Source organism: Aethalodelphis obliquidens, unplaced genomic scaffold, assembly GCF_003676395.1.
Source record: "Aethalodelphis obliquidens isolate GAN/ISIS:26980383/991018 unplaced genomic scaffold, ASM367639v1 scaffold5, whole genome shotgun sequence".
Taxonomy (NCBI): Eukaryota; Metazoa; Chordata; class Mammalia; order Artiodactyla; family Delphinidae; genus Aethalodelphis; species Aethalodelphis obliquidens.
Window position 1 is genome coordinate 56,331,359 of NW_020837949.1, and position 22,350 is coordinate 56,353,708.

A 22,350-nucleotide genomic window follows, 5' to 3' on the forward strand; every position below is an offset into this window, starting at 1 on the left:
TAGCTCAGTCAGTTGGTATATTATATCTGTGGGTCATAATGCTTGGACCTTTTTACCACGTGCATTTGGTCATGATTAATAGATAAGTGCTTTTATAGAATGCTTTTTGTCACCCAAGTTTCTTTTTGTTGTTTTTGAATCATGGTTAAGTTAGACTTCAACCGTTAGGTATAAAGGTGCCATATAGTAATTTTATTTTAAATTTCCGAAAGTAAATCTTTACTTGATTTAATAATAGTATAGTACTATATGCGTTGTGACAATTGTTTTTAGAAACATATGTTCTATCTATTTTAAAGCAGGAAAATTTCTGTTTTTAAAAAGGTGATTTCTATTTCAATAAGTATATTCTATCATGTTACAGTTCTGCAGCACAATTAAAATTCCTTTTATGTTATTTTTTTTTTAAGGGTCTGAAAAGTCCCCCAGAGAGCCTCAGTGATGTTGGTGCCATTGAGAGTCTCCGGATCCCTGGAAAGGTATTGAGTTACATGAGTGAGCGCGACTTTTCACTTCCTTAAGAAAATATTGTTGCCTTTGGATAATTGATTCACAGAAGCTTTTCCTTCCCACAGGCAGATGGTTGTTACGATGAGCTAGGTAAAGTTTTATAATGCAGTAGGCTTGGGGCTTGTTTTTGCTTTCATTACTCATTGGGATGCAGTATGATTCATTATAGTGAAGCAGAAAATGCGAAATTGATAAATTTAGAGTTTATTATTGTATCAAATTCTTTGCCTGAAAGCAGTTATATATCTATAAATGAAACTTATTGATTCATCTGCTGTAATTTGGATAACTAAAATGAAATGGCTTACTTTTTATGCTGTAACACTGAGCCAAAAATCATAGTAAATTATGTTTTTGTTATGGAGCAGAGATTTTTCTTTTTATTTTATAAATTTATTTATTTACTTTTGGCTGCATTGGGTCTTTGTTGCTGCATGCGGGTTTTCCCTAGTTGCAGCAAGTAGGGGCTCCTCTTTGTTGCGGTGCACCGGCTTCTCATTAAGGTGGCTTCTCTTGTTGCAGAGCATGGGCTCTAGGTGCGTGGGTTTCAGTAGTTGTGGCACGGGCTCAGTAGTTGTGGCTCGTGGGCTCTAGAGCGCAGGCTCAGTAGTTGTGGCTCACGGGCTTAGTTGCTCCGTGGCATGTGGGATCTTCCTGGACCAGGGCTCAAACCCGTGTCCCCTGCATTGGCAGGTGGCTTCTTAACCACTGTGCCACCAGGGAAGTCCCTGGAGCAGAGATTTTTGAGTAAGTAGCTAAAGCACAGCTTATGCTAAATTGTAGATATTTTGGATTTTAATCCCCTGATATTCATGTGAACTTCGCAGTCTACAAATTTAATAGGTGTCATTTGAAAGCTAGCTGGCTTCCCCTCAGGAGAAATATTAGCCATTGTTAAATAAATAAATCCCTGCTCTCTCACTCTCCGGGGCCTCGCCACTCACAGCTGCCTCCATGTATAGCAGCTGTATCGCAGATCAAAGCCTGTTTTGAATGTCTGCTCTTGTGGTTTTCAATTTGAGGATCATATTTGAAACTACTGTTTGTTTCCTGTGTCTGGCAACTTAATACACAGGGCTTGTTTCTCTAGATCAGCAATCCTACGGCCTCTTATCACACCTCAGTGTCAGCTGCTTAGGAGGATGATTTCCCACCTCTTTGAGGCGCCTTGCCCCCTAAAGTGAATTTTGTATTTACTGCTTAGCTTTTACATTAGGTCAGATACAAATATGATAAAATTCTAACCAACGCTTTTGCATGAAATGGCTCAGAAGCTATAAAGAGGCATTTTGAATAGTTTTATATAATTTTAGAAAAGACTGTTGGATGTGATAAAATTGGGAAAGATAACCATAAATCCTAATTGACAGATAATTCTCTGTATTTCTTTGACTTAAAGAAATGATTATCAGGCATTATGAACATGCCTTGAAGTGGATTGCATTAGATATTTCAGAACCAGAGTAAAATTGATGTGAGCCTCTTTAAAAAATACATGAATGTATTGCATAGGAACTTTCTGTTGTCTTTAAACCATGAGTCTGTGATGTTTTCCCAGTAGCGGTAGGTAGAGAATTTATAATGATTTCATTACATAGTATTCTTACTGACTCCGCACCCTCTCCCCATCAGTGATCAGCGGTGTATACTCTTTATTTAAAAAAAAAAGATTTTTTATTTTTTAAGTTTTTAAAAAATTTTATTTTATATTGGAGTATAGTTGATTAATGCACAGGGAATTCTACTCAATATTCTGTAATAACGTAAATGGGAAGAGAATTTGAAAAAGAATAGATACGTGTATATGTATAGCAGTGTATACTTTTAAGATGATGGGCTCTGGCTAGAGAGGCCAGTCTGGAATCACAAGGTCAGCAAGTGTAAATGGTTCAGGTGATGATTAAGCCTAGGGCAGTGGGCTGATTGACACTAAGAAGCTAATTGAGTTAAACTGTAAAACAGCTAATGGTAAAATTAGCATCAATGCCCTCAGCTTAAATTTAGCCTTATACTAAGAAAGCCTTTTGAGTTTTTTGTGTCTATTCTCTCTGTGCTCTCTCTGGAAACATTTCAAGTACTGCAGGGTGAGCTACTCTGGGTGGTTTTGAGAAATTGAATTGCTGGGTCTGGAGAGTGGCAAAGCTCCAGTCAGTAGATTAAGTTTGATGTGGTTGAAGTTCACAGTCAGTACTGAAACTAAGAATTAAGAAGGCTCACGTTCAGAAATTCCTTACACAGCATAGCTTAGTATAACTTGGATGCTGAAACATAATGCTGTGTTTCACAATTTAGATGTTACTTTATAGTTAGGTCATACATATAAATTTAATTTTCTCTAAAAATTCTGTAACTGTTTATGGTGACAGGTGTTAACTAGACCTATTGTGGTGATCATTTTGCAATATATGCAAATATCAAATGATTATTTTGTACACCTGAAACTAATATATTGTTGTACCTCAATTATACCTCAATTTAAAAAAAGCATTATTTTAGCTTGGATTCCCCTGATATTCCAGTGGGAAAAGTAAAAAACAAACAAAAAATCAATTTACACTGTTTAAGTGTTCAATGTAAATACTTGTATAGAGAAGCTTTTAAACATTAATTTATTTAATAGCTCTATCTCTCAAGTATAGGTAGAACAGTTAAAAAAAGGCATCTTTCGTCTTCAGGAATGGACCCATTTCTTTTTCCTGTTCTTGTCATCATATTTTTCTAAGTTTTAACAAGGAATTGAGATTTCATTGGGGTTTTCAAGAAAGAAAGTTTAGCTTGGGTGTTACATTAAAATGTTCTTGTATAAAGGATAAGTAGGAGGGAAATATTAAGATGGAGCATATGAAATGGCTGTTTTAGATTAGAAATGGTCTAATATTGGCAGATTTCATATGGTTCGACTCATTAGGAAAAGGAGGGTAGTTAAGGAGAACTGAAGAAGGGAGTCAGGTGAGCTTGATAATCCAGAAAGTACTATTGATTTTTTTTTCTTGAGAACTATATAAATTCTGAGTGGGAAGAAACCTTAGAAATCATCTGGTACAATTTCTGCATTTTAGAGATAAGATGACACTATATCCCATTTTAAGAGGAGATGTGAGTCAAATAATAATCCATATATTGGAAAATTGGAATTTTGGTGGAGAAAATAGTACAGAAAGTAAAAAAAAGAAAGGATTCTTTTCAGAATTTGCTATAGGGAAGGAAACTTTTGAGCAGATTAAAAAAATCTTAGCTTAAATAGTTCAGAGCCAAGGTTAATGGTGCCCAAACTTTGCTGCACATTAGAATCACCGGTACCCAGGCCGTACCCCAGTCCAATTAAATCACGGCGTGGGGGGTGGAGCCAGGCGTCGGTAGCGTTTAAATATCCCCAGCTGATTCCGGTGTGGAGCCATGTTTGGGAACCATCGGCCAAGCTGAGGACGCGATGAGGAGAAAGAACAGGAATACAGGAGACGTTCTAGATAAAATATTGTAAGTTTTATTGACAATTTTTGTGGGAAAAAGTAGAATGAAGAGTTAGTGATGACCTAAAATTTCATTCCTGGTAAATGGATTCTGTTGTTTTCAAATTAATGGGCTTTTCATGCAGAGGTAAGGATATAAGAAATTAATCTATATTGTATTTACTGACTAAACTTGTTATCCATTTAAGGAAATGTATATTGTTTGAATTATGTGAAAGATTTTTAGATAATTGGTTATAGAATTATGAAGAATTAAGACCAACATTTGTTATATAATAATTGTAATAGCCACATGGTTGGTAGTTATAGAACTTATTGGGACTGTGTTTGAGAGGATTTGTTGAATCCCAATTAAAAAATAAAAATATCAGAACCTTATAAATCTATATCTTAAGTAAAACTTAAGTAAACATCTTAAGTAAACTTTCCACAGTGCTTCTATAATATTTATATATCGTAAACCTGAAAAAAAGTACTAATATGAATATTGTTTATGAATTTTTACTGAAATACTGCCTTCTGATATGATTCTTTAAAGATAAGGGGTTTTTTTGGTTGGTTGTTTTGTTTTTTAAGGCCTTGACTTTATTGACTTGTAAATACAAATAGGATTCAGCTACGTTTACTCTTGCATGATTGGCTTAACTATGCCTTTGATTTTCTTAATCAAAGAAAAATATAGGGTGAGGAGACAAAAGAAATAGCTGTTGCAGTCAAAACCTGAAAATATATTTGTCTAAATATAAGTATTTTTGTTTGTATACTTAATTTATTCCATAAATATTTATTGAGTACCTACCTACTCTGTAGCATTTCTATTATATAATATTCTGGGAGTTTGGGCAGAGTGTTTTCTAGCTTTTAAATACTTCTGTGAAGTAAGATAAATGGATTTGACCGACTTCTTAGAATCCATGAAAAGAATCCTAAAACCACACTAATTACAGAGCTTTATTTTCAGAACTTTACCAAAACATGAGGAAAGTGCTGGAATAAGAGCCAAGAGAGCTAGGTTCAAGTATTGACTTAAACATTCAGCTTATTAAAGGGAAGTCATTTTAATAGCTTTGTGCCCCAGCGTGCTCATCTGTGAAAACATGTGAAAACTAGATGATATATATATTTTTGCGGTACGTGGGCCTGTCACTGTTGTGGATTCTCCCGTTGCGGAGCACGGGCTCCGGACGCGCAGGCTCAGCGGCCACGGCTCACGGGCCCAGCCGCTCCGCGGCACGTGGGATCCTCCCGGACCAGGGCACGAACCCGTGTCCCCTGCAACGGCAGGCGGACTCTCAGCCACTGCGCCACCAGGGAAGCCCGAACTAGATGATATTTAAGAGCCGTTTTAGCTCTGATATTTTATACTATCTTCATTGTAATATTTGTAGGAGAGAGAAGACAAAAATACAGTCAAAAGAATAAACTGATGAGTCTATTGCTATCTGATTTAGACAGGATTAGTGTTGAAATTTATGACTAGGAGACTTTTTTAGCTTTAGTGATTGGGATAAATCACTAAATTTCAATTTAGGATTATGTTTCATTTAAGACAGGTGTCTTCTGCAGGTGGTACCAAGAGGGACTCTAACCATGGATCTGCAGAATCATTTAGACTTTTTCTTAGGCATTCATGGCTAAAAATATTTAACTGTGTTCTTTTTAACCATTAGTGAAATTATGCTTCTCTTGGCTTCAGATGCTTTGATATTCTTAACCCTTCTTTCGTAGCAAATCATGAAAGATCATTTACGCAGTGCATTTGGCAATCATTTATTGAGCCAGGCTGTTACTAAGTTTTGAAGATGCAAAGAGGTACAAGACTCTATTCCTACCTGAACCTGAGTAGGAGAGACAAGCAAAAATAGATAATTGCAGAGGAGTATAGTAGAGATCTATACTAAGGTATGCACAGTGGTAGCACAGCTAGGAGAGGATTAGGGGTAGGTAGATGTGAGTGCGGGGTCTTCTAGAGTTGGTGATTAATTTGTTTTAGAAAGATAACTAGGGTACAGAGATATTTGAGTGGCAATCCTAGACCAGGATGCTAATTAAGAAGATAAAGAGTATGAGGTTTAGGAAATGGAGAAGGGTTAAATTTGAGAGACATTTTAAAAGTAGGATTTAGGACTGAGAATTTTATTGGATGTAGAAGGTGTAGGAATTGGAAAGACTGGGGTCATTAAACACTGGGATTGAAGGTGCTGTGATGTCTTTTCTCAAAATAGATAGTATTTCTTCTTTTAAGGAGAGGTCTGATGAGGTGTTTGAAAACTAAAAAACCAGAAAACCGTAAATTAAGACTTATACACTGGACTTTTCTGTCTGTGCTTCAGCTTACGTGTCTTTTCTTCAGCTTTAGCTAGACAGGCATGTGGCAAATAGCTTGATAGTTTTCATTGAAGTTGAGAAATTTTTAAAGATAGCTTTTAAAAAAATTTATATATTTGATGTCTCCAAAGCTATTATCTTTAATGTTTTCTTTTTCATAGAAATAAATTTAGGAAAATACTTGTTAAAATAGCATAACTATTGAATAAGAGAAGTAAATAAAAATATTTGGCAGAGTATCAAATATGAAAGTTTTGCTTTCCAGTTTTGTGATTTTTAGTATGTGTTAGTAATTCAGTACATTTCCATGAATAAAATCAGTTTTCCTTCAAGATCTGTTTCTTTAAAAACAAATATGTGTATATTTGGAATGTTGTTATTTTGAAGAAAGGATTAAAATACATTATTTTTATCACTTAAGTATAAAGCTGGATTAAAATAATGCCACTTGAGTAACCTTTTATAAAAATCTTCTGTAAATCATTTTGCTGAAACCTCCTTTGAAATTGTAACCCTAGTAATATTCCACTAGATGGCACTGAGAGCCTGAAGAAAAGCAGGGTTGGCTTGAAAAGTTCTGTTTTATTTAAAACACACACACAAACTGATGAAACGGCTGCTTTGATGGATTATTATTGTTCTAGTGGGATTTTAAGGAAATGTGCCATTTCCCCACATAATCAGACATCTGCCAGTTCATTATAAACGTACATGGTATATGTATAGTTTTAGGGTGTTTGTGATCTTGAATCCTATTTCATTTGGAAACAGAAAACCTGTTTTTGTTCAGTGATTTATGATCTTTATCATACTGATTGCCTATTGAAAACTTCATGTCTTTGTTCTTTAAGCTCTGTGTAGTTTTTGATAGATAAACATATTTTGCTCTCAATTAGAGCTCTAATGTGATGTTAACTTTGGTAAGACTATGGTTTCTGTTTTTAGAATAGCTATTTTTGTTGACTGATGAAAAATGCAAACAGAAAAATAAAGCTTTTGTCTTGGCAAACCCAAATTCATGCTTTACAAGAGCAAACTTTCTTCCTTTACTCCCTTCCTTTCTCCCTCCCAACACAATGAATTCTGCATTTATTCCGGTATATAATGTGAACTATGGTCTAATAAGCTAAGTACAGAGATGGAAGTTGGTTTGCATTTTTTTTTTATTCTACTATGTATTTTCTTCGGGGTTTTGAAACCTGACCTGTGAAATGAAGATTTTTGCATTCATCTTTTGTTCGAATAAAAACTTACTACTGCAGATGATAAGTTTCCAGGCTGTTCTGTGGGTTTAAAAATGAAATTCCTTTTCAAAGAGAATATTGAATTGAATAATATTAAGGAGAACTGTTAAGCCGTCACAACTAACTTTTTACATTTATAAGAGTGAATAGGATTGAAAGTCTGAGCTTGGATTGATGTTTTTAATTAGTGTGGTATTTTGGGTAATTTGAAAGTAGTCATTAAATATAAAATTTGCAGTCTTTCTTTTCCCTCCTAAACATGAATGCATTCCCTTAAGAGGCGAGCTCTTAGGTGGGAAATAGCTTTGTAAAATTATAGCCTGGTTTCTTTAGAAACCATAAATATATTGGAAATGTTTTATAACACCTTACAGTTGAGGGCTCTAATTGTTTTATAGAGTTGAATCCCCAGTTCTCATATAACCTTTTGTTGTTACGTTGAGAGGAAAAATAGCTTGGCTAAAATCAAAGATGTTGGCTTAAATGTTTATGATTGTTTTTCTTTATTTTTCATAAAGTTACATTTACGATATGCATTTTTATATGTATGTTCACGTAGCTTTATCTTGGAGATGATCAAAATAGAAGAATAGGATAGGTAGTATGTATTATATGCAACCTTATAGTGTATTGTGACTGCTGGAAAAGACAGCCTCTAAAGTATTGAATGACTTCTTCGTTATCTGCCAGTTTTCCTAAAATATTCCTGCTTGGTTTACTATGTTAAGAAAATATTTAATGTTTATGCTTACTTTTTGGTTACAGTATCTGGCACAGTGATATGTGTTAAGATATTTTTAGTAAAGGAAAAATATGGTTTTAGTATATATAAAAGTGTGTTGAATTTTAAAAACATCTCTCCCCCATGACATTTTTCTGCCCTGCGGGAAGCCATCCTCTATTCCTTAATCTGTTGTATGCTTTCCCACTCCACTGTTTTTACTTTTGCTTTGCTTTATATTTTGTAACCTTATTCCCCCAATTTCTAATATTTGAAATTTTACCTTTTCTCATATTCTCTAAATGCCGCCTCTTCCATCAGATGTGAACTCACTATCCTTTGATGCCCTTCATTTTGTTTGTATTTCCTTTATGTTCTGCCCTGCATCGTCATTGTTTATTCGTCTAACCCACTCCTATTACTTCAGCAGCTATTTGTGGGAAGATTTGTATTTTACTCATCTTTGTTTCTGTACGACCTAATACAGAGAATTTTTACATAGTGGGAATTTTAAAAGAAATTGTTAAATTAAAATATATGACTTGACCGGGAAAGATAATACTAGAGGTTTGACAATAGGCAGGTTATTTACTGATGATAGTATGGGAGAGAGGTTTGATTTGTTCTTTTTTGACATTTGTACTTTTGTTTTTATCTCCTTTACAATTAAACTCATTACTTTAACTGTAGTTTTTCTCCAGCTTTAATTCTGGGGTGATGTTCATGTACTCTTTAGGTGTAGTTGATTACCTACCATCAGCAGGCAAGTTGTGGCACATTTGATGGTCTGTAGTTGTTGACATATTATTTTTGGATTTTCAAAGTTTGTAGAGCATTTATAGCACTATTATTAATTATAATATGTATTTATTAGTTACTATGTGTCATAAACTTTACTATAACAATTCTTTAAAAAATTTTATTAATATCAGTCTGTAAGACTGAAATATTTTATTACCAAACATCGTTAAAGCATCTAATCTTCTTGGTAACTTTTAAAAGCATTACATATTTTAATATGGTATAAGGAGTTTCATTTGTTATTCTATTCCCTTGATTGTGCCTTTAAAAATTTTTTGTAGGATATCTTTTGTTCATTTTGTTTATGTAAAATTTTGCCTCATACATTTATATTGGCTTGCAAAACTGGTTCTCTTTTACATGAAGAATTATGTATTTTTGTGCATCTCCAACCCTAGAAAACCAGTTTATGTAATGGCAAAATTATGGAGTAATTGTTTTAAGAATATGCTAGCTAGCTGTTTTTGTTTATTCTAATTTACATGCATAAAATATCCCTAAAATCATTTTACATTTATTGTTATTTCTAGTTAGAAGAAAGAAGCCTTTCCTTAAGAGTTTGTGGAAAATTTTGACTATCAAAACAAGAACATGTTGTCTCTTCCTTTCCTTTTGTTCATATATTCCTTTTTTTATACAGTTCACTGTAAATTAATTTTAGTTTGATTCATGATTTTTATCTACATTGTGCCTTGGCACTTTGGAACATAATGATGGAGAATAAGGAGAAACCTCAGTTCTCAAGAAGTGTGTAATCTGATCGAGCTGTCAGCACTAACAGCTATGAAACGTTTAGAGAATGATTGGGTAGCAGCAAAGTCTTACAGACAGCCAGTGCAGTGGGATTAACAGGAACACGGTGATTGGGATTCTAGGCAGAATGGAGTTTGTCTGAGTTCAGATGTATGTTTTCACACAGGAGCACTAAGTTGTCTGAAAGGAGAGAGTATTTTATAGGGATATGGTGTTGGACATTTGTTTTTGTTTTTGAATTCTGCTTTGTGTGCTATGTTTCTTTTTCTGCCTTTCTTGGTTTTATCTCTCTCCTTAGTCCAGGTTACTTAGAGTGTCAAGTGTTACATGTCACTTATTTGAAATTATATGAGTTTGTCTGCTCTCTGTGATATAATTGCTTAGTTCTCTAGGAAGGAATGGCATTTGACCTTTTTATATGCATATACAGATTGTACTCTTTTTTACAGATTCATCACACTTGTGAAACGTGCACTTGTGAAATATTTATAAATGAAATCATGCTTTCCCTTTGACATTTTTAATAACTTTGGATATTTGTTTCACTGTCGTTTTGAGTGTGTGTGTATGTATGTATGTCCTTTACAGGTGAAAAAAAACTAGGCATGAAGAGACTAAGTAAGTTGTCCAAGGTTAATAACAGTTGCAGCTAAAACCCAAGTGTCTTTACCTTTAGAACAATCAATTAGGTTGTATAGGGAGAACAGCATGTAGTTACATGCCATTGGCATTTACACATTTGAGATGAAAGTGCTCATTCATTGCAGTCTGTTTGAATTCCTGGCTTGTTTCATATCTGATGGTTTTCATTCTTAGCAATTTTTGTAATCTTCAATTTTTTTGTGAATAGTACCAAGTACATTTATTTGCTGGTGGTGCTATGCAATTACTAGGGGGAGGCAACATTGCTATATCCTCACTTGGGCTTTATTCCTTCCCTCAGCTTGCAGCATCTGAAGCTGGTATTTCAAATGCCTATGACCCTTTAGGGAGAGAGATTGCCAGGAATTTCTCATCTCTTTTTCTATTTCATGTCTCACTGTCGATTCAGATTTCCACTGGATGCAGGGAGGTTGCCTGTGGATAGGCGAACTAGTTGGGAACCCTTCCACAAATGGTGTGGGTTTAACCCATGGCTCTTAAACCTCTTCAGTGCCATTGTCCAAGGTGCTACACAGATTAGTGGGTTGTAGATAAATCCCCACCGAAATACAGCTCCACTGTTAGGATGCTGGATTTCTTAGTGTACTCATAGTATCTAATTGCATGCTAAATCAGTGATGGCTGTCTTTAAACTTTTTTTTTTTTTTTTGCTTAGTGTATTCTTATAAGTTGAGTTTTGGTACCAAAGACGCATTTTCTTTTTCATGCACTTTTAATTCTGCAGGTTTAGTTTTTATATGACTTTGCCTTCTCTTTTCAATTTATTGTTTAAATGTAAACAGTTAAGTATTCTCTTAAGTTTCAGATTTATTGCTCTCATATTTTCTTTTAGTTTGAATATACCTAGAGGAATTTATAGTAATAATTTTATCAATTTAAAATATAAATTAAAATCTAAAAGATATATAAGCTAGGCTCTTTTTTATAAATGAAAACTAGCCCTGCCATAAAATAATCTAGAGTATCTCTATTTGGAAAATATTGTCCTCAAATTAACCATATAATTTTTGTGTATTTAATTAGTGATGATTCATTAAGAATTTTTGTTAAGTATTATTTTGATTGTAAAATGATTTTAAATACTAGTTTCTTTTTCAAAAAATTTACTTATTTTTTTTGGCTGTGTTGAGTCTTCATTGCTGTGCACAGGCTTTCTCTATTTGTGGTGAGCGGGGGCTACTCTTCATTGAGATGTGCGGGCTTCTCATTGCGGTGGCTTCTCTTGTTGCAGAGCACAGGTGCCAGGGCACGCGGGCTTCAGTAGTTGCGGCTCGTGGGCTCTAGAGCGCAGGCTCAGTGGTTGTGGCACACAGACTTAGTTGCTCCCCAGCATGTGGGATCTTCCCGGACCAGGGCTTGAACCCGTGTCCCCTGCATTAGCAGGCGGATTCTTAACCACTGTGCCACCAGGGAAGTCCCAATACTAGTTTCTTTTTGGGTACTTAAATGTATTTGAGATTAATTTTAATAAAAAAACTGAATGACTAAATTATGTCTATAATAATGTCTTGATTGAGTGTGTCAGAGAGTGGGTATCCGAGTTATTGAAATTTTCCAGTTAACTGAAGGTTTATCCAATTATGCAGTGAACTTGCATAGGATAAGGATGCTGACATTAAGGGTAGGGATTTGTCTGTTAAGCTCTTTTTTTGTTGTATAAATCCATAGAAGCCCCATACTCTATCATTAGAAAGCAAGCATTTTATCAAACTCAGAGCTTTAGGTTCATAATCAGTTCATTAATTGTAGTATCAGTACACCTTGAAGGAAGCCTCACGGAATTACAGAGCTAAACTTGTGAACCTTTTCTAGACATAAAATTACAGAACTAATCTTGTGAACCGTTTCTGGAACCAGTATTTCTTAGCCAAGCAGTGAGATTTTCAGCAGAAGGATTTCTGCTGTTCAGGGTTCCAGTACTAATTGTGACCTGAAAGTCACTGAGATGTACGCTGGTTATCTGTGGTGAGAGAGATTTAGAACATTGTTAGATGATGAAAACGTATATATATGTGATATGTATATATGATAGATATTAGGTAGTCTCTTTGTTTTTTCCTTTTGTTAAACATCTAAATTCTCTCAGCTGCTAGTTGGCATGCACGGAATTGAAAATAAAATCTAGATCTTCAAACTGGCTCGTTTTTCCCTCCAGTAGATGGGTAGTTTTTAGTGTTCGGCTGTTTACTAATTTTCCATGAACTTTCCTGTTTTCTATTAGTTTGTCTCTTTGGTCAGAATGTTTCCTGGGAGAATTGTCAGTGTTAAGACAGATGATTATTTATGTCCGTGCAGATAGAATTATAACAGTTACAAGTACTATAATTGTGGTTTCCTTTCCCTTAAAGGAGGAATTTCGAGAACTTCGAGAACAACCTAGTGATCCTCAAGCTGAACAAGAACTAATTAATAGTATCGAACAAGTGTATTTTTCTACGGACTCATTTGATATTGTTAAATATGAGCTGGAGGTAAAAAAAAAAATTCATTAACCTATCTAAAGCTTATTTTGTTCAGTGACTGAATTTGTGAGTGAGATATGAGTGCCTTTTAGGGGCATTGTAGTTTTTTGATACCAGGACTGGGTCTATGATGACCATATTGTGACTAAACTATCAGCATTGTTTAAAGATGAGAGTATTTTTAAAAATGAAAAATTAAGTGCAGCTATAGAATATTGGTCCAGGAAACATTTTTGTATTTTTGGTTTTTAACTGTTATCACACAATATGTTAGTATGCTGTCTCTATCTTATTTTATGTTGGCTAAATATGTTTGGGAAAGCTCTGAGACTTTTTTTTTTTTTTTTTTTTTGCGGTACACGGACCTCTCACTGCTGTGGCCTCTCCCGTTGTGGAGCACAGGCTCTGGACGCGCAGGCTCAGTGGCCATGGCTCACGGGCCCAGCCGCTCTGCGGCATGCGGGATCTTCCTGGACCAGGGCACAAACCCGTGTCCCCTGCATCGGCAGGCGGGCTCTCAACCACTGTGCCACCAAGGAAGCCCAGGGAAAGCTCTGAGACTTTTAATCATGAAAGTATATTTACATAATTGTTTAGTCATAATAAATACCCCATGCCTTAATTTTTTTTTAATTTATTTTTTTAACATCTTTTTTGGAGTATAATTGCTTTACAATGTTGTGTTAGTTTCTGCCGTATAACAAAGTGAATCATCTATACATATACATATATCCCCATATCCCCTCCCTCTTGCGTCTCCCTCCCATCCTCCCTATCCCACCCCTCTAGGTGGTCACAAAGCACAGAGCTGATCTACCTGTGCTATGCGGCTGCTTCCCACTAGCTATCTGTTTTACATGTAATAGTGTATATATGTCAGTGCCACTCTCTCACTGCGTCCCAGCTTACCCTTCCCCCTCCCTGTGTCCTCAAGTCTATTCTCTACGTCTGTGTCTTTATTCCTGTCCTGCCCTTAGGTTCCTTAGAACCTTTTTTTTTTTAGAGTCCATATATATGTGTTAGTATACAGTATTTGTTTTTCTCTTTCTGATTTCACTCTGTACGACAGACTCTAGGTCCATCCACCTCACTACAAATAACTCAATTTCATTTCTTTTTATGGCTGAGTAATATTCCATTATATATATGTGCCACAACTTCTTTATCCATTCATCTGTCGATGGACACTTAGTTTGCTTCCATGTCCTGGCTAAAATAGTGCTGCAATGAACATTGTGGTACATGTCATTTTAAAAATTTATTTATTTTTGCTGTGTTGGGTCTTTGTTTCTGTGCGAGGGCTTTCTCTAGTTGTGGCAAGTGGGGGCCACTCTACATCGTGGTGCACGGGCCTCTCACTATCGCGGCCTCTCTTGTTGTGGAGCACAGGCTCCATACGCGCAGGCTCAGTAGTTGTGGCTCACGGGCCTAGTTGCTCTGCGGCATGTGGGATCCTCCCAGATCAGGGCTCAAACCCATGTCCCCTGCCTTAGCAGGCAGATTCTCAACCACTGCACCACCAGGGAAGCCCAACATGTCACTTTTTGAATTATGGTTTTCTCAGGGTATATGCCCCGTAGTGGGATTGCTGGGGTGTATGACTTCAGACTATACTACAAAGGTACCGTAATCAAGATAGTATGGTACTGGCACAAAAACAGAAATACAGATAAATGGAACAGAATAGAAAGCCCAGAGATAAACCCACGCACGTATGGTCACATTGTCTTTGTTAAAGGAGGCAAGAATATACAATGGAGAAAAGACAGCCTCTTCAATAAATGGTGCTGGGAAAACTGGACAGCTACACGTAAAAGAATGAAATTAGAACACTCCCTAACACCATACACAAAAATAAACTGAAAATGGATTAAAGACCTAAATGTAAGGCCAGACGCTATCAAACTCTTAGGGGAAAACATAGGCAGAACACTCTATGACATAAATCACAGCAAGATCCTGACATAAATCACAGCAAGATCCTTTCTGACCCACCTCCTAGAGAAATGGAAATAAAAGCAAAAATAAACGAATGGGACCTTATGAAACTTCAAAGCTTTTGCACAGCAAAAGAAACCATAAACAAGACGAAAAGACAATCCTCAGAATTGGAGAAAATATTTGCAAACGAAGCAACTGACAAAGTATTAATCTCCAAAATTTACAAGCAGCTCATGCAGCTTAATATCATAATTGTTTGTAACATTGGCATTTTACATTTATAAGAACTGCAAAAAAAGAATAGTAAAATTCGTGTTTTAGATGAAACCGATTGCAGTATGCATATGTACTTCATATTGCAGTACATGCAGAGTTAGTACCCAACGTATTCTGAAATTTCATCATCAGTTGACTGAGACTTGACGTCTAACTTGGGAGTTTCCCATCTACACAATGGAATGCATTTTTGTTAGTTTCCATACTATCCTCCAGAGTATGTATAATCCAGAATGTACTCCAACAACTGTCACTATCACACTGTAGTGCTTAGTTACCATTCATAGTATATCAGAGGGGAAATATGTTTTGAGTTCTGGACGAGTAGGGATATATGGTGGCTGGTAGAGTGGGGGATAAGGGTTAGGACTTTCTCACATTCTCCTGTTGCAGTTTGTGGAAGCAGTGTTTCCCAGCTCAGGGGCCGGAGTCCCGGTGGTAGTGGGGATTCCAGGAGTTTGGAGGTGGCAGCAGTGGAGATAACAGGGCTGGGTGAGGGATGGAACTTGAGTACCAGGGGGTTGGGTAACAGAGATACAGGCTTTTGTGTCTGGAGTCTAGTGGGGAGGTGGGGAGGATGGGAGGAGTGGGATGTGACACCATTTTGTATGTGCAGGTTGTAGTTCCTAAGTCAGGTGTGCAGGTAAATGAAACCAAATTAAACAATTGATTTTTTACTCTTTATTTATGGATTTTTTTTTTTAGAAGCTCCCTCCTGTTCTCAATTTGCAAGACTTAGAGGAGTACAGAGACAAGTTAAAACAACAGCAAGCTGCAGTAAGTAAAAAACACATTTCTGACAAAACTGTAAATGAAACACAACAGAGAGGTGTAACGTTTGCAGGTTTTATTGTTTAACTAATATACTAACATTTTAAACAAACCTTATTATTTAACATGACTTTGACTCAAATGATGCATTTATACTTATTCAAATTTATTGTCTATTCAGTTTCCCTCACATTACCTTGATAGATGTGCTTCTAGAACTTGGAGTTCTTTCTCTGGAATTCTAAACGTGATCAAAGAATTTTGAACTTTTTTTTCCGATTACTAAGTACCTTTCTAGATTACTCCTTGTCATGCATGCATGACTTTCCTACCCATAGTTTTATGATGGAGCTTTCTTATCTCAGAATAAAGGCTCCCACTTCTAGTTGAAATAGGTCCAAAGAGATTACAGGGTTAAGATTCATTAAATCTGAATTGCTGTCACTATTTAATCGTGTGATGTTGGGCAAGTCACTTAACCTTGCTAAATCTCTTGTTTCATCTGTGAAGTAATGGGTTGGGTTGGGCCTGCATTTTCTCTAATGCCGTAAAATTCTGTGATTTTGTATTTTCCTTGTGTTAGGCTGAATTCCTTTTATAAAACTTAGACTGTACTGTAGAAGATTAAGTAATGGTAGTAAGTGGTCTTGTTAATTTTTTAATACCGAAAGAGCAATTGTAATAAATTTAGCCATTTTAATTTAAGGTATGATCTTTAACAATACATCTGACAAATAAAGGAGGATATACTTCTCTTTCTTTAGTGTTACACCCAGATGTCTCAGTGGGTGCTTGGATCTCCCTGGGGGTAGCAGCATTGGTGTGGGGAAGGGCCTTGAGCACTAGAGGGTTGTGTGGTAAAAATATGTTGTGTTTTTGGAGAATTAGAGTTCAGTAGATGGTGGCACCTTTTGCCTTCTCCTGGTTTCAGCATATTTAAATATGTACTCCTCCATCTCTGTACTTTATGTGGTAGTATTCTTTTGGGGATGAACCCCACCACAAGGGCTGTGTAGCACAGTGGCCTTTGGAATTTAATCAACCTGGCCTTGAATCCTGACCTTGCAGCTTACTAACTGTGGGTGAATTACTGCTATGTTTAAGATTACTCATCGGGAAAATGAAGCATGTAACCCATTTCAGTAGATTGTCATAAGTACTAATTGAGATAATGTAGGAAAAGCAGTCAGTATACTGCCTAGCACAGTGTAGACTAACAATAACTACATGGTCTATTTAAAACAAAAAAAATGAAAAACCCATAACTCAAAAAAAAAAAAAGGCAATGACCCAAATAAATAAATAAATAAAGTGATAACAATCCCCAATTTGGTAAAATTAGGTGGGTTTCTGTCCGTGTACATCTATACACATTCATATCTATACAAATCTATACAAATTCATAGCAGATTAAGAAAACATGAAAGAACGCAATCTTTGAATGTATGTGTAGTGTTTTGTTCTCAGTTGGCTTGGGGAAGGGGATACAGTTGTGTTTCTTGAGCAGATATTCACTAAATACCATTGGTGTGCCATGCTTCATGCTGGACATGGTACCTCTGTAGTGTAGTCCTACAGGGGCTCCTGAAATTGTGAAATAAGAGGCTCATGTTCAAAATCATTATAATTCTAACTCGCATATGTTACCGTTTTTCATGGAACTGACCAAGAAACCTTAGGTATCTTCAGAGCGCTCCAGAAAACACGCTTCCTGTTTTTCAGAAGTAGTGGACCAAACTGCTGTTTGTCTTCTTACGCGGTACAAAGGATTTAAAGGGTGTTCTGTTTCCCAGATAAAATTTCCATAAATTCAGTAGATTAAACATTTATTTATCTTAACAAGTCTATCTTTTTTAAAGCAAATCCTGTACCCTTAAAAATGGTTATACTTTTGTGCATGTTAGTTAAAGCAGATACTCATGTTATTAACAATAATAATGACCACATATTGAGTTTCTATTAAGGACCAAGTACTGTGCTACATGCTATATCTCTTGTACTAATTTCATAGCCAAAGAAATGTACGTGGCCAATGCATGCCAGTATTTGCTGTAGAGGTTATTAGGAAGACCTATGGAATATTCTTGCTAAAATTTTAAATGTAGAATGTAATAGGAAGCATGAGGCTTTTTCTTTTATTTCCTTTGTTTGATTGCATGTTCTTATAGGTCTCTAAAAAAGTAGCAGATTTAATCCTTGAAAAACAGCCTGCTTATGTAAAGGTAGGATAACATTTGTTATTTTTAATAGTAAAATATTAAAAATGTTTGAGTGACTTATACTTGGAACTTGAAATATTTTAGTTTATTCTTTTGTCTGTAGTTTATAGCAGCATATTAACTCTATTTGGGTTGTGTATATGTATGTTTTTTTTCTCTCATTTGGGGAATTTACCAAACTGCAAGAAGTGGAAGAGTTTTTATATTTGATTCCAAAGTAATCTATTTGGTTTTCCTAACTTGAAGAGCCAATGAAAATTGCTTCAGTGCACTTTGTAACTCATAGATCATTAATAATGACTGCTCAGTCTGCCTTTAAAATAAGATAAAATTGGAACTGTCTAGCTGAATCTGCCCTTTCATCAGAAAATAAGAGACTTCAAAATCCATTGAAATATCTTAACAGTGTTCAAATGAAGACATTCATTGTCAAAGCATCTTAGCAAACAAATCATATTTGTCATATCCTTGATTACCTCATGAAATTCTGTTGGATAGAAACATTTAAACGGATATATTATTAGTGTTTATTTACGCCCGTCTAAAGAGGTTGGGTCTAGATTTCCTTATAAACAATACTGCCTAAATATTTTGTTACATGCCATTGTGAAAATCAATTGAAAGTGGTTATTTAAAATAATTTTGTGGAAAAATATACCAACAATGTTCAAGTTCAGGTATTTTTGTTGCTACTTTGTTTTCCAAGCAGGCTTTTCTTTGAAGCCCACTAAAGTTTTTGTTAGAGAACCATACCAATAAGAAAGAAAAATAAAATGCTTCAAACAGTAACCTACACCTAATCTTTCCATAGGAACTTGAAAGAGTTACCTCATTACAGACAGGTCTTCAGTTAGCTGCTGTTATCTGCACAAATGGGAGGAGGTATTGCATTTGATGACACTTTGTTCAAGCTGAGTAACATTTAAGAGAAACTCTGAAACTGTTATGGAAAATTGATTTTTTTATGATGATTGCGGTTTATAGAATGCCATTCATTAACTGAACATATATAATGGTCTAAAAACTGCACTAAGAAGGTCTGTGAGAAATGTCTTTAAATCTTGTTATGGATTAAAAATGTTATTATTTTTGTGTTGCTTAAATCCGTGCTTCTCAAACTGTCTTTGGTGAAGAACCAGTTTTCTTTTTTTTTTCTTTTTTAATTTCCAACTTGTTACAGACTATTGTTTTTGTAAAATGCAATAAAAACAAATTTCTAGGAAAATGAATTTAAAAAGACCCAACCAAACACATATAAAATAGTCTCATTTTTTCTATTATCAGATTCATCAAGCATAAAATTATTGTGTTAACTTTTGCTCTGTGTGTTTAAAAATTTTTTTTATTATTAGATTCATCAAGCATAAAATTGTTTTGTCAACTTTTCTTCTACATGTTTTTAAATGCTTGTTCTCAATTTCTGTACTTTTGTGGTAGATCAGTAACAGTTTGAAGATTGGTATCAGACCACCCACCATGCTTCAAGTAATGCTGGTTTAGTTTGAGCCGTTGAATAAATTTGTCAAATAGTGCTCACAGTCCCCAAATTTAAGAGCAATTCAGGATACTATCTCATTAATTGCCTAATTGTTCTGTGTGGATAGTGTTCTTATTATACTAGAAAAACTTAACTATTTATTTTTCACTTTTACAGACACTTGAATATTGCAAAGGAAGGTTTTACTCAAGCTAGTTTAGGCCTTCTTGCAAATCAAAGGAAACGTCAGTTGCTGATTGGACTTCTGAAATCTCTGAGAACTATAAAAACATTGGTATATACAGGTTACTTTTTAAAAGTTAAAGCTTAATTTTATGGTTGAAACAGATTTTACCTTTTGATTTATGTTCTTTTCAGCAAAGAACAGATGTCCGCTTAAGTGAAATGCTGGAGGTAAGTTTACAAGGCTTGGAAATTTGGTGATCCTAATAATATTAAATAGAGAATTATTGTGAAAAAAATTCAGATGTGCATTTTTCTCAAATTGGTATATGGTATGAAGAGCATTTTTAGACATATAAAGGAACTTGCTGTAGTGCATCTTCTTCTATTGATATGATATACTTCATTTAGAAAAAATTATTGGGGGAAATGTTCAGTTTGTAGCAATGTGGGAGTGTTAACTTCAGTATCTTTTGATTATATCTGTGCCCAAATAGCAATGAAATTATCTTTTGTGTCTAACATAAAGTAGTGATTTGAGGAGTATGTCATAGATTAGTTATGTTTGGTGTCTCATATATTAATTGATTTTCTGAGTGAGCTATCTGTTTTCTGTTTGATGCTTTCTTAGCATTGTCTGTATACTTCTGCTATAAGTTTCACCAAAGCCTAATGTATTACGTGTTTCCCCATAATACTCGAGCACCTTTGGGTAGGTACTTTGTCATCATCTCAGCATCCCCTGTGGTTTGAATTGCCTTTGTTGAATTTAGATATGAACTTCAGGAACTTTTTTTAATGATTTTCTGTGTAATCACTGTATTACTTCTAAACTATTACCACTAAAACTAGGGTTTGAGAAATGAAAAATTCATTTGCCATTAAATTACTGTTTAGGAATATTTGGGGCCATTAATGAATATTTCACTTTTTTCCAAATTTATTTGTTTAAGAATATTTATAGATTTATGATAGTAGAACTGTTGAATGTTGATTACAAGTAGAATGCATACTGATTTGGAACATTTTCTATAAACATTACTGAAAGAAGAATGTTAACAGTTAAAGAACTCCTTCCCTCTGAAGCAGCTTGTACTTCTTTGTAGGCTTTATCTACATGTCATGGTCTCAGAGGGCTATTACTGTGTTTTTAAGGGAACAGCATATTTTTTTCATGGAAACATTTTAGGCCTGGAGGTAGTTGCTTTGTTATATTTTACTATTTTGGTGTATTTTACTATTTATCTGTTGTTGGTATTATGATCCTTATTTGAGAGGAATTAAAATTTTCTGGTGCTGTAACTTTGGATAGAGTATGAACAGAGATTTTTCTTTTTCAGAAGCTTTAAGAAAAATGTTTCCAGCCTAATGACTTCTGTTGTTGATTCAGGAGGAAGACTATCCAGGAGCTATTCAGCTGTGCCTGGAATGTCAGAAAGCTGCCAGCACTTTTAAACATTATAGTTGCATAAGGTAAGGTGATGTAAAATTTTTAAAGCTGACTTTATTGTCAGTTTTTATATAGGAGTTGTGTAACATACAATGGTAATAAACACTGAATATTAATATTAAGTGCTATGTTCTAGTTTAGCCTTCTTATTTGTAAATGAGCAACACAGTAAAATTATAAATAACAATTCTTAAGGTTTGAAAGATCAGATACTTTCTAATCCTGTTTCTTGTCACCTCATTGAAACTCTTTTTTTCATATTTTTTCCAATCTTATTGATTTCATTTTTATGGAGTAGTAGAGAATAAATTCATCTGTTCATGTCTCCATTGCAGCTCTTGAGAATTCTTCCTCCTTAACTATGCCCAGATTATAAATATTGAGAGTTCTGTTGCAGTTTGCTTTTCAGATCCAGATGGTTCAATTGTTGGCTCATCATGATAAGAATTCTTTTGGAAAATTTAAAGTGATTTCACTTTATGTAGGAGTCATCTTTGTAATATTTAAGTGATTATGTATTTAATGTATTATATCTTCTGTTTATTTATAAAATGTACAATGTAAAAATAGCTGCTGCATCCTCTGCTCTTAGTTCTAACTTTATTAATGGATTTTGGTCTGCTTAAAATGAAGGTTTTGCATTAGTTGTGACAGTACCTTGAGGAATCTCTAATCCTCAAGTGTAATTTCCGCCATTCCTCTAAAAGCATCAAAAATAAATATAAAACCTAGGGAAAATAGTGAGCTTGCCAAGGAAACCCAGTTTCAAATTAAATTCATACTTAGCCTAGAATGAGTCCCTTAGTCTCCCCTGTATGGAGAATCTGGCACTCAGTGAGCAGGATGCACTGATATTGTAGATGTTGATTGCTAGTATCTGAAAAAAATAAAAGGATTATGAAAGGACAAAACATTAATACAGCTTTGGATTAAATTTTTTCTTTTAATATACTCTCACATCATAGGTCTGTGCTGGGTATAGAATAACTAGGTATTTTCCCCCTAGAGATGATATTTCTTTTTCTTTAGGATTATGTATATTGAAGCGACCACTTTTTATTTGATTAAGAAGTGCATAGTT

General features: G+C 34.9%; 1 protein-coding gene across 4 annotated transcripts in view; it reads left to right on the top strand.

The window, feature by feature from the left end:
* VPS50 (VPS50 subunit of EARP/GARPII complex) overlaps window positions 1–22,350 on the top strand; it is a 135,864-nt gene that overhangs the window by 7,151 nt on the left and 106,363 nt on the right. For all 4 annotated transcript variants that reach the window (XR_003431988.1, XR_003431989.1, XR_003431990.1 and 1 more), the window contains exons 2-9: window positions 411–479; window positions 12,839–12,961; window positions 15,875–15,946; window positions 18,109–18,162; window positions 18,971–19,041; window positions 19,814–19,931; window positions 20,015–20,050; window positions 21,210–21,292. Coding sequence is in view for 1 of the 4 variants with exons in the window: in XM_027102470.1 (XP_026958271.1) it covers window positions 411–479; window positions 12,839–12,961; window positions 15,875–15,946; window positions 18,109–18,162; window positions 18,971–19,041; window positions 19,814–19,931; window positions 20,015–20,050; window positions 21,210–21,292 (626 nt within the window). In the remaining 3 variants the exon portion in view is untranslated. The remainder of the gene's footprint in view (window positions 1–410; window positions 480–12,838; window positions 12,962–15,874; window positions 15,947–18,108; window positions 18,163–18,970; window positions 19,042–19,813; window positions 19,932–20,014; window positions 20,051–21,209; window positions 21,293–22,350) is intronic.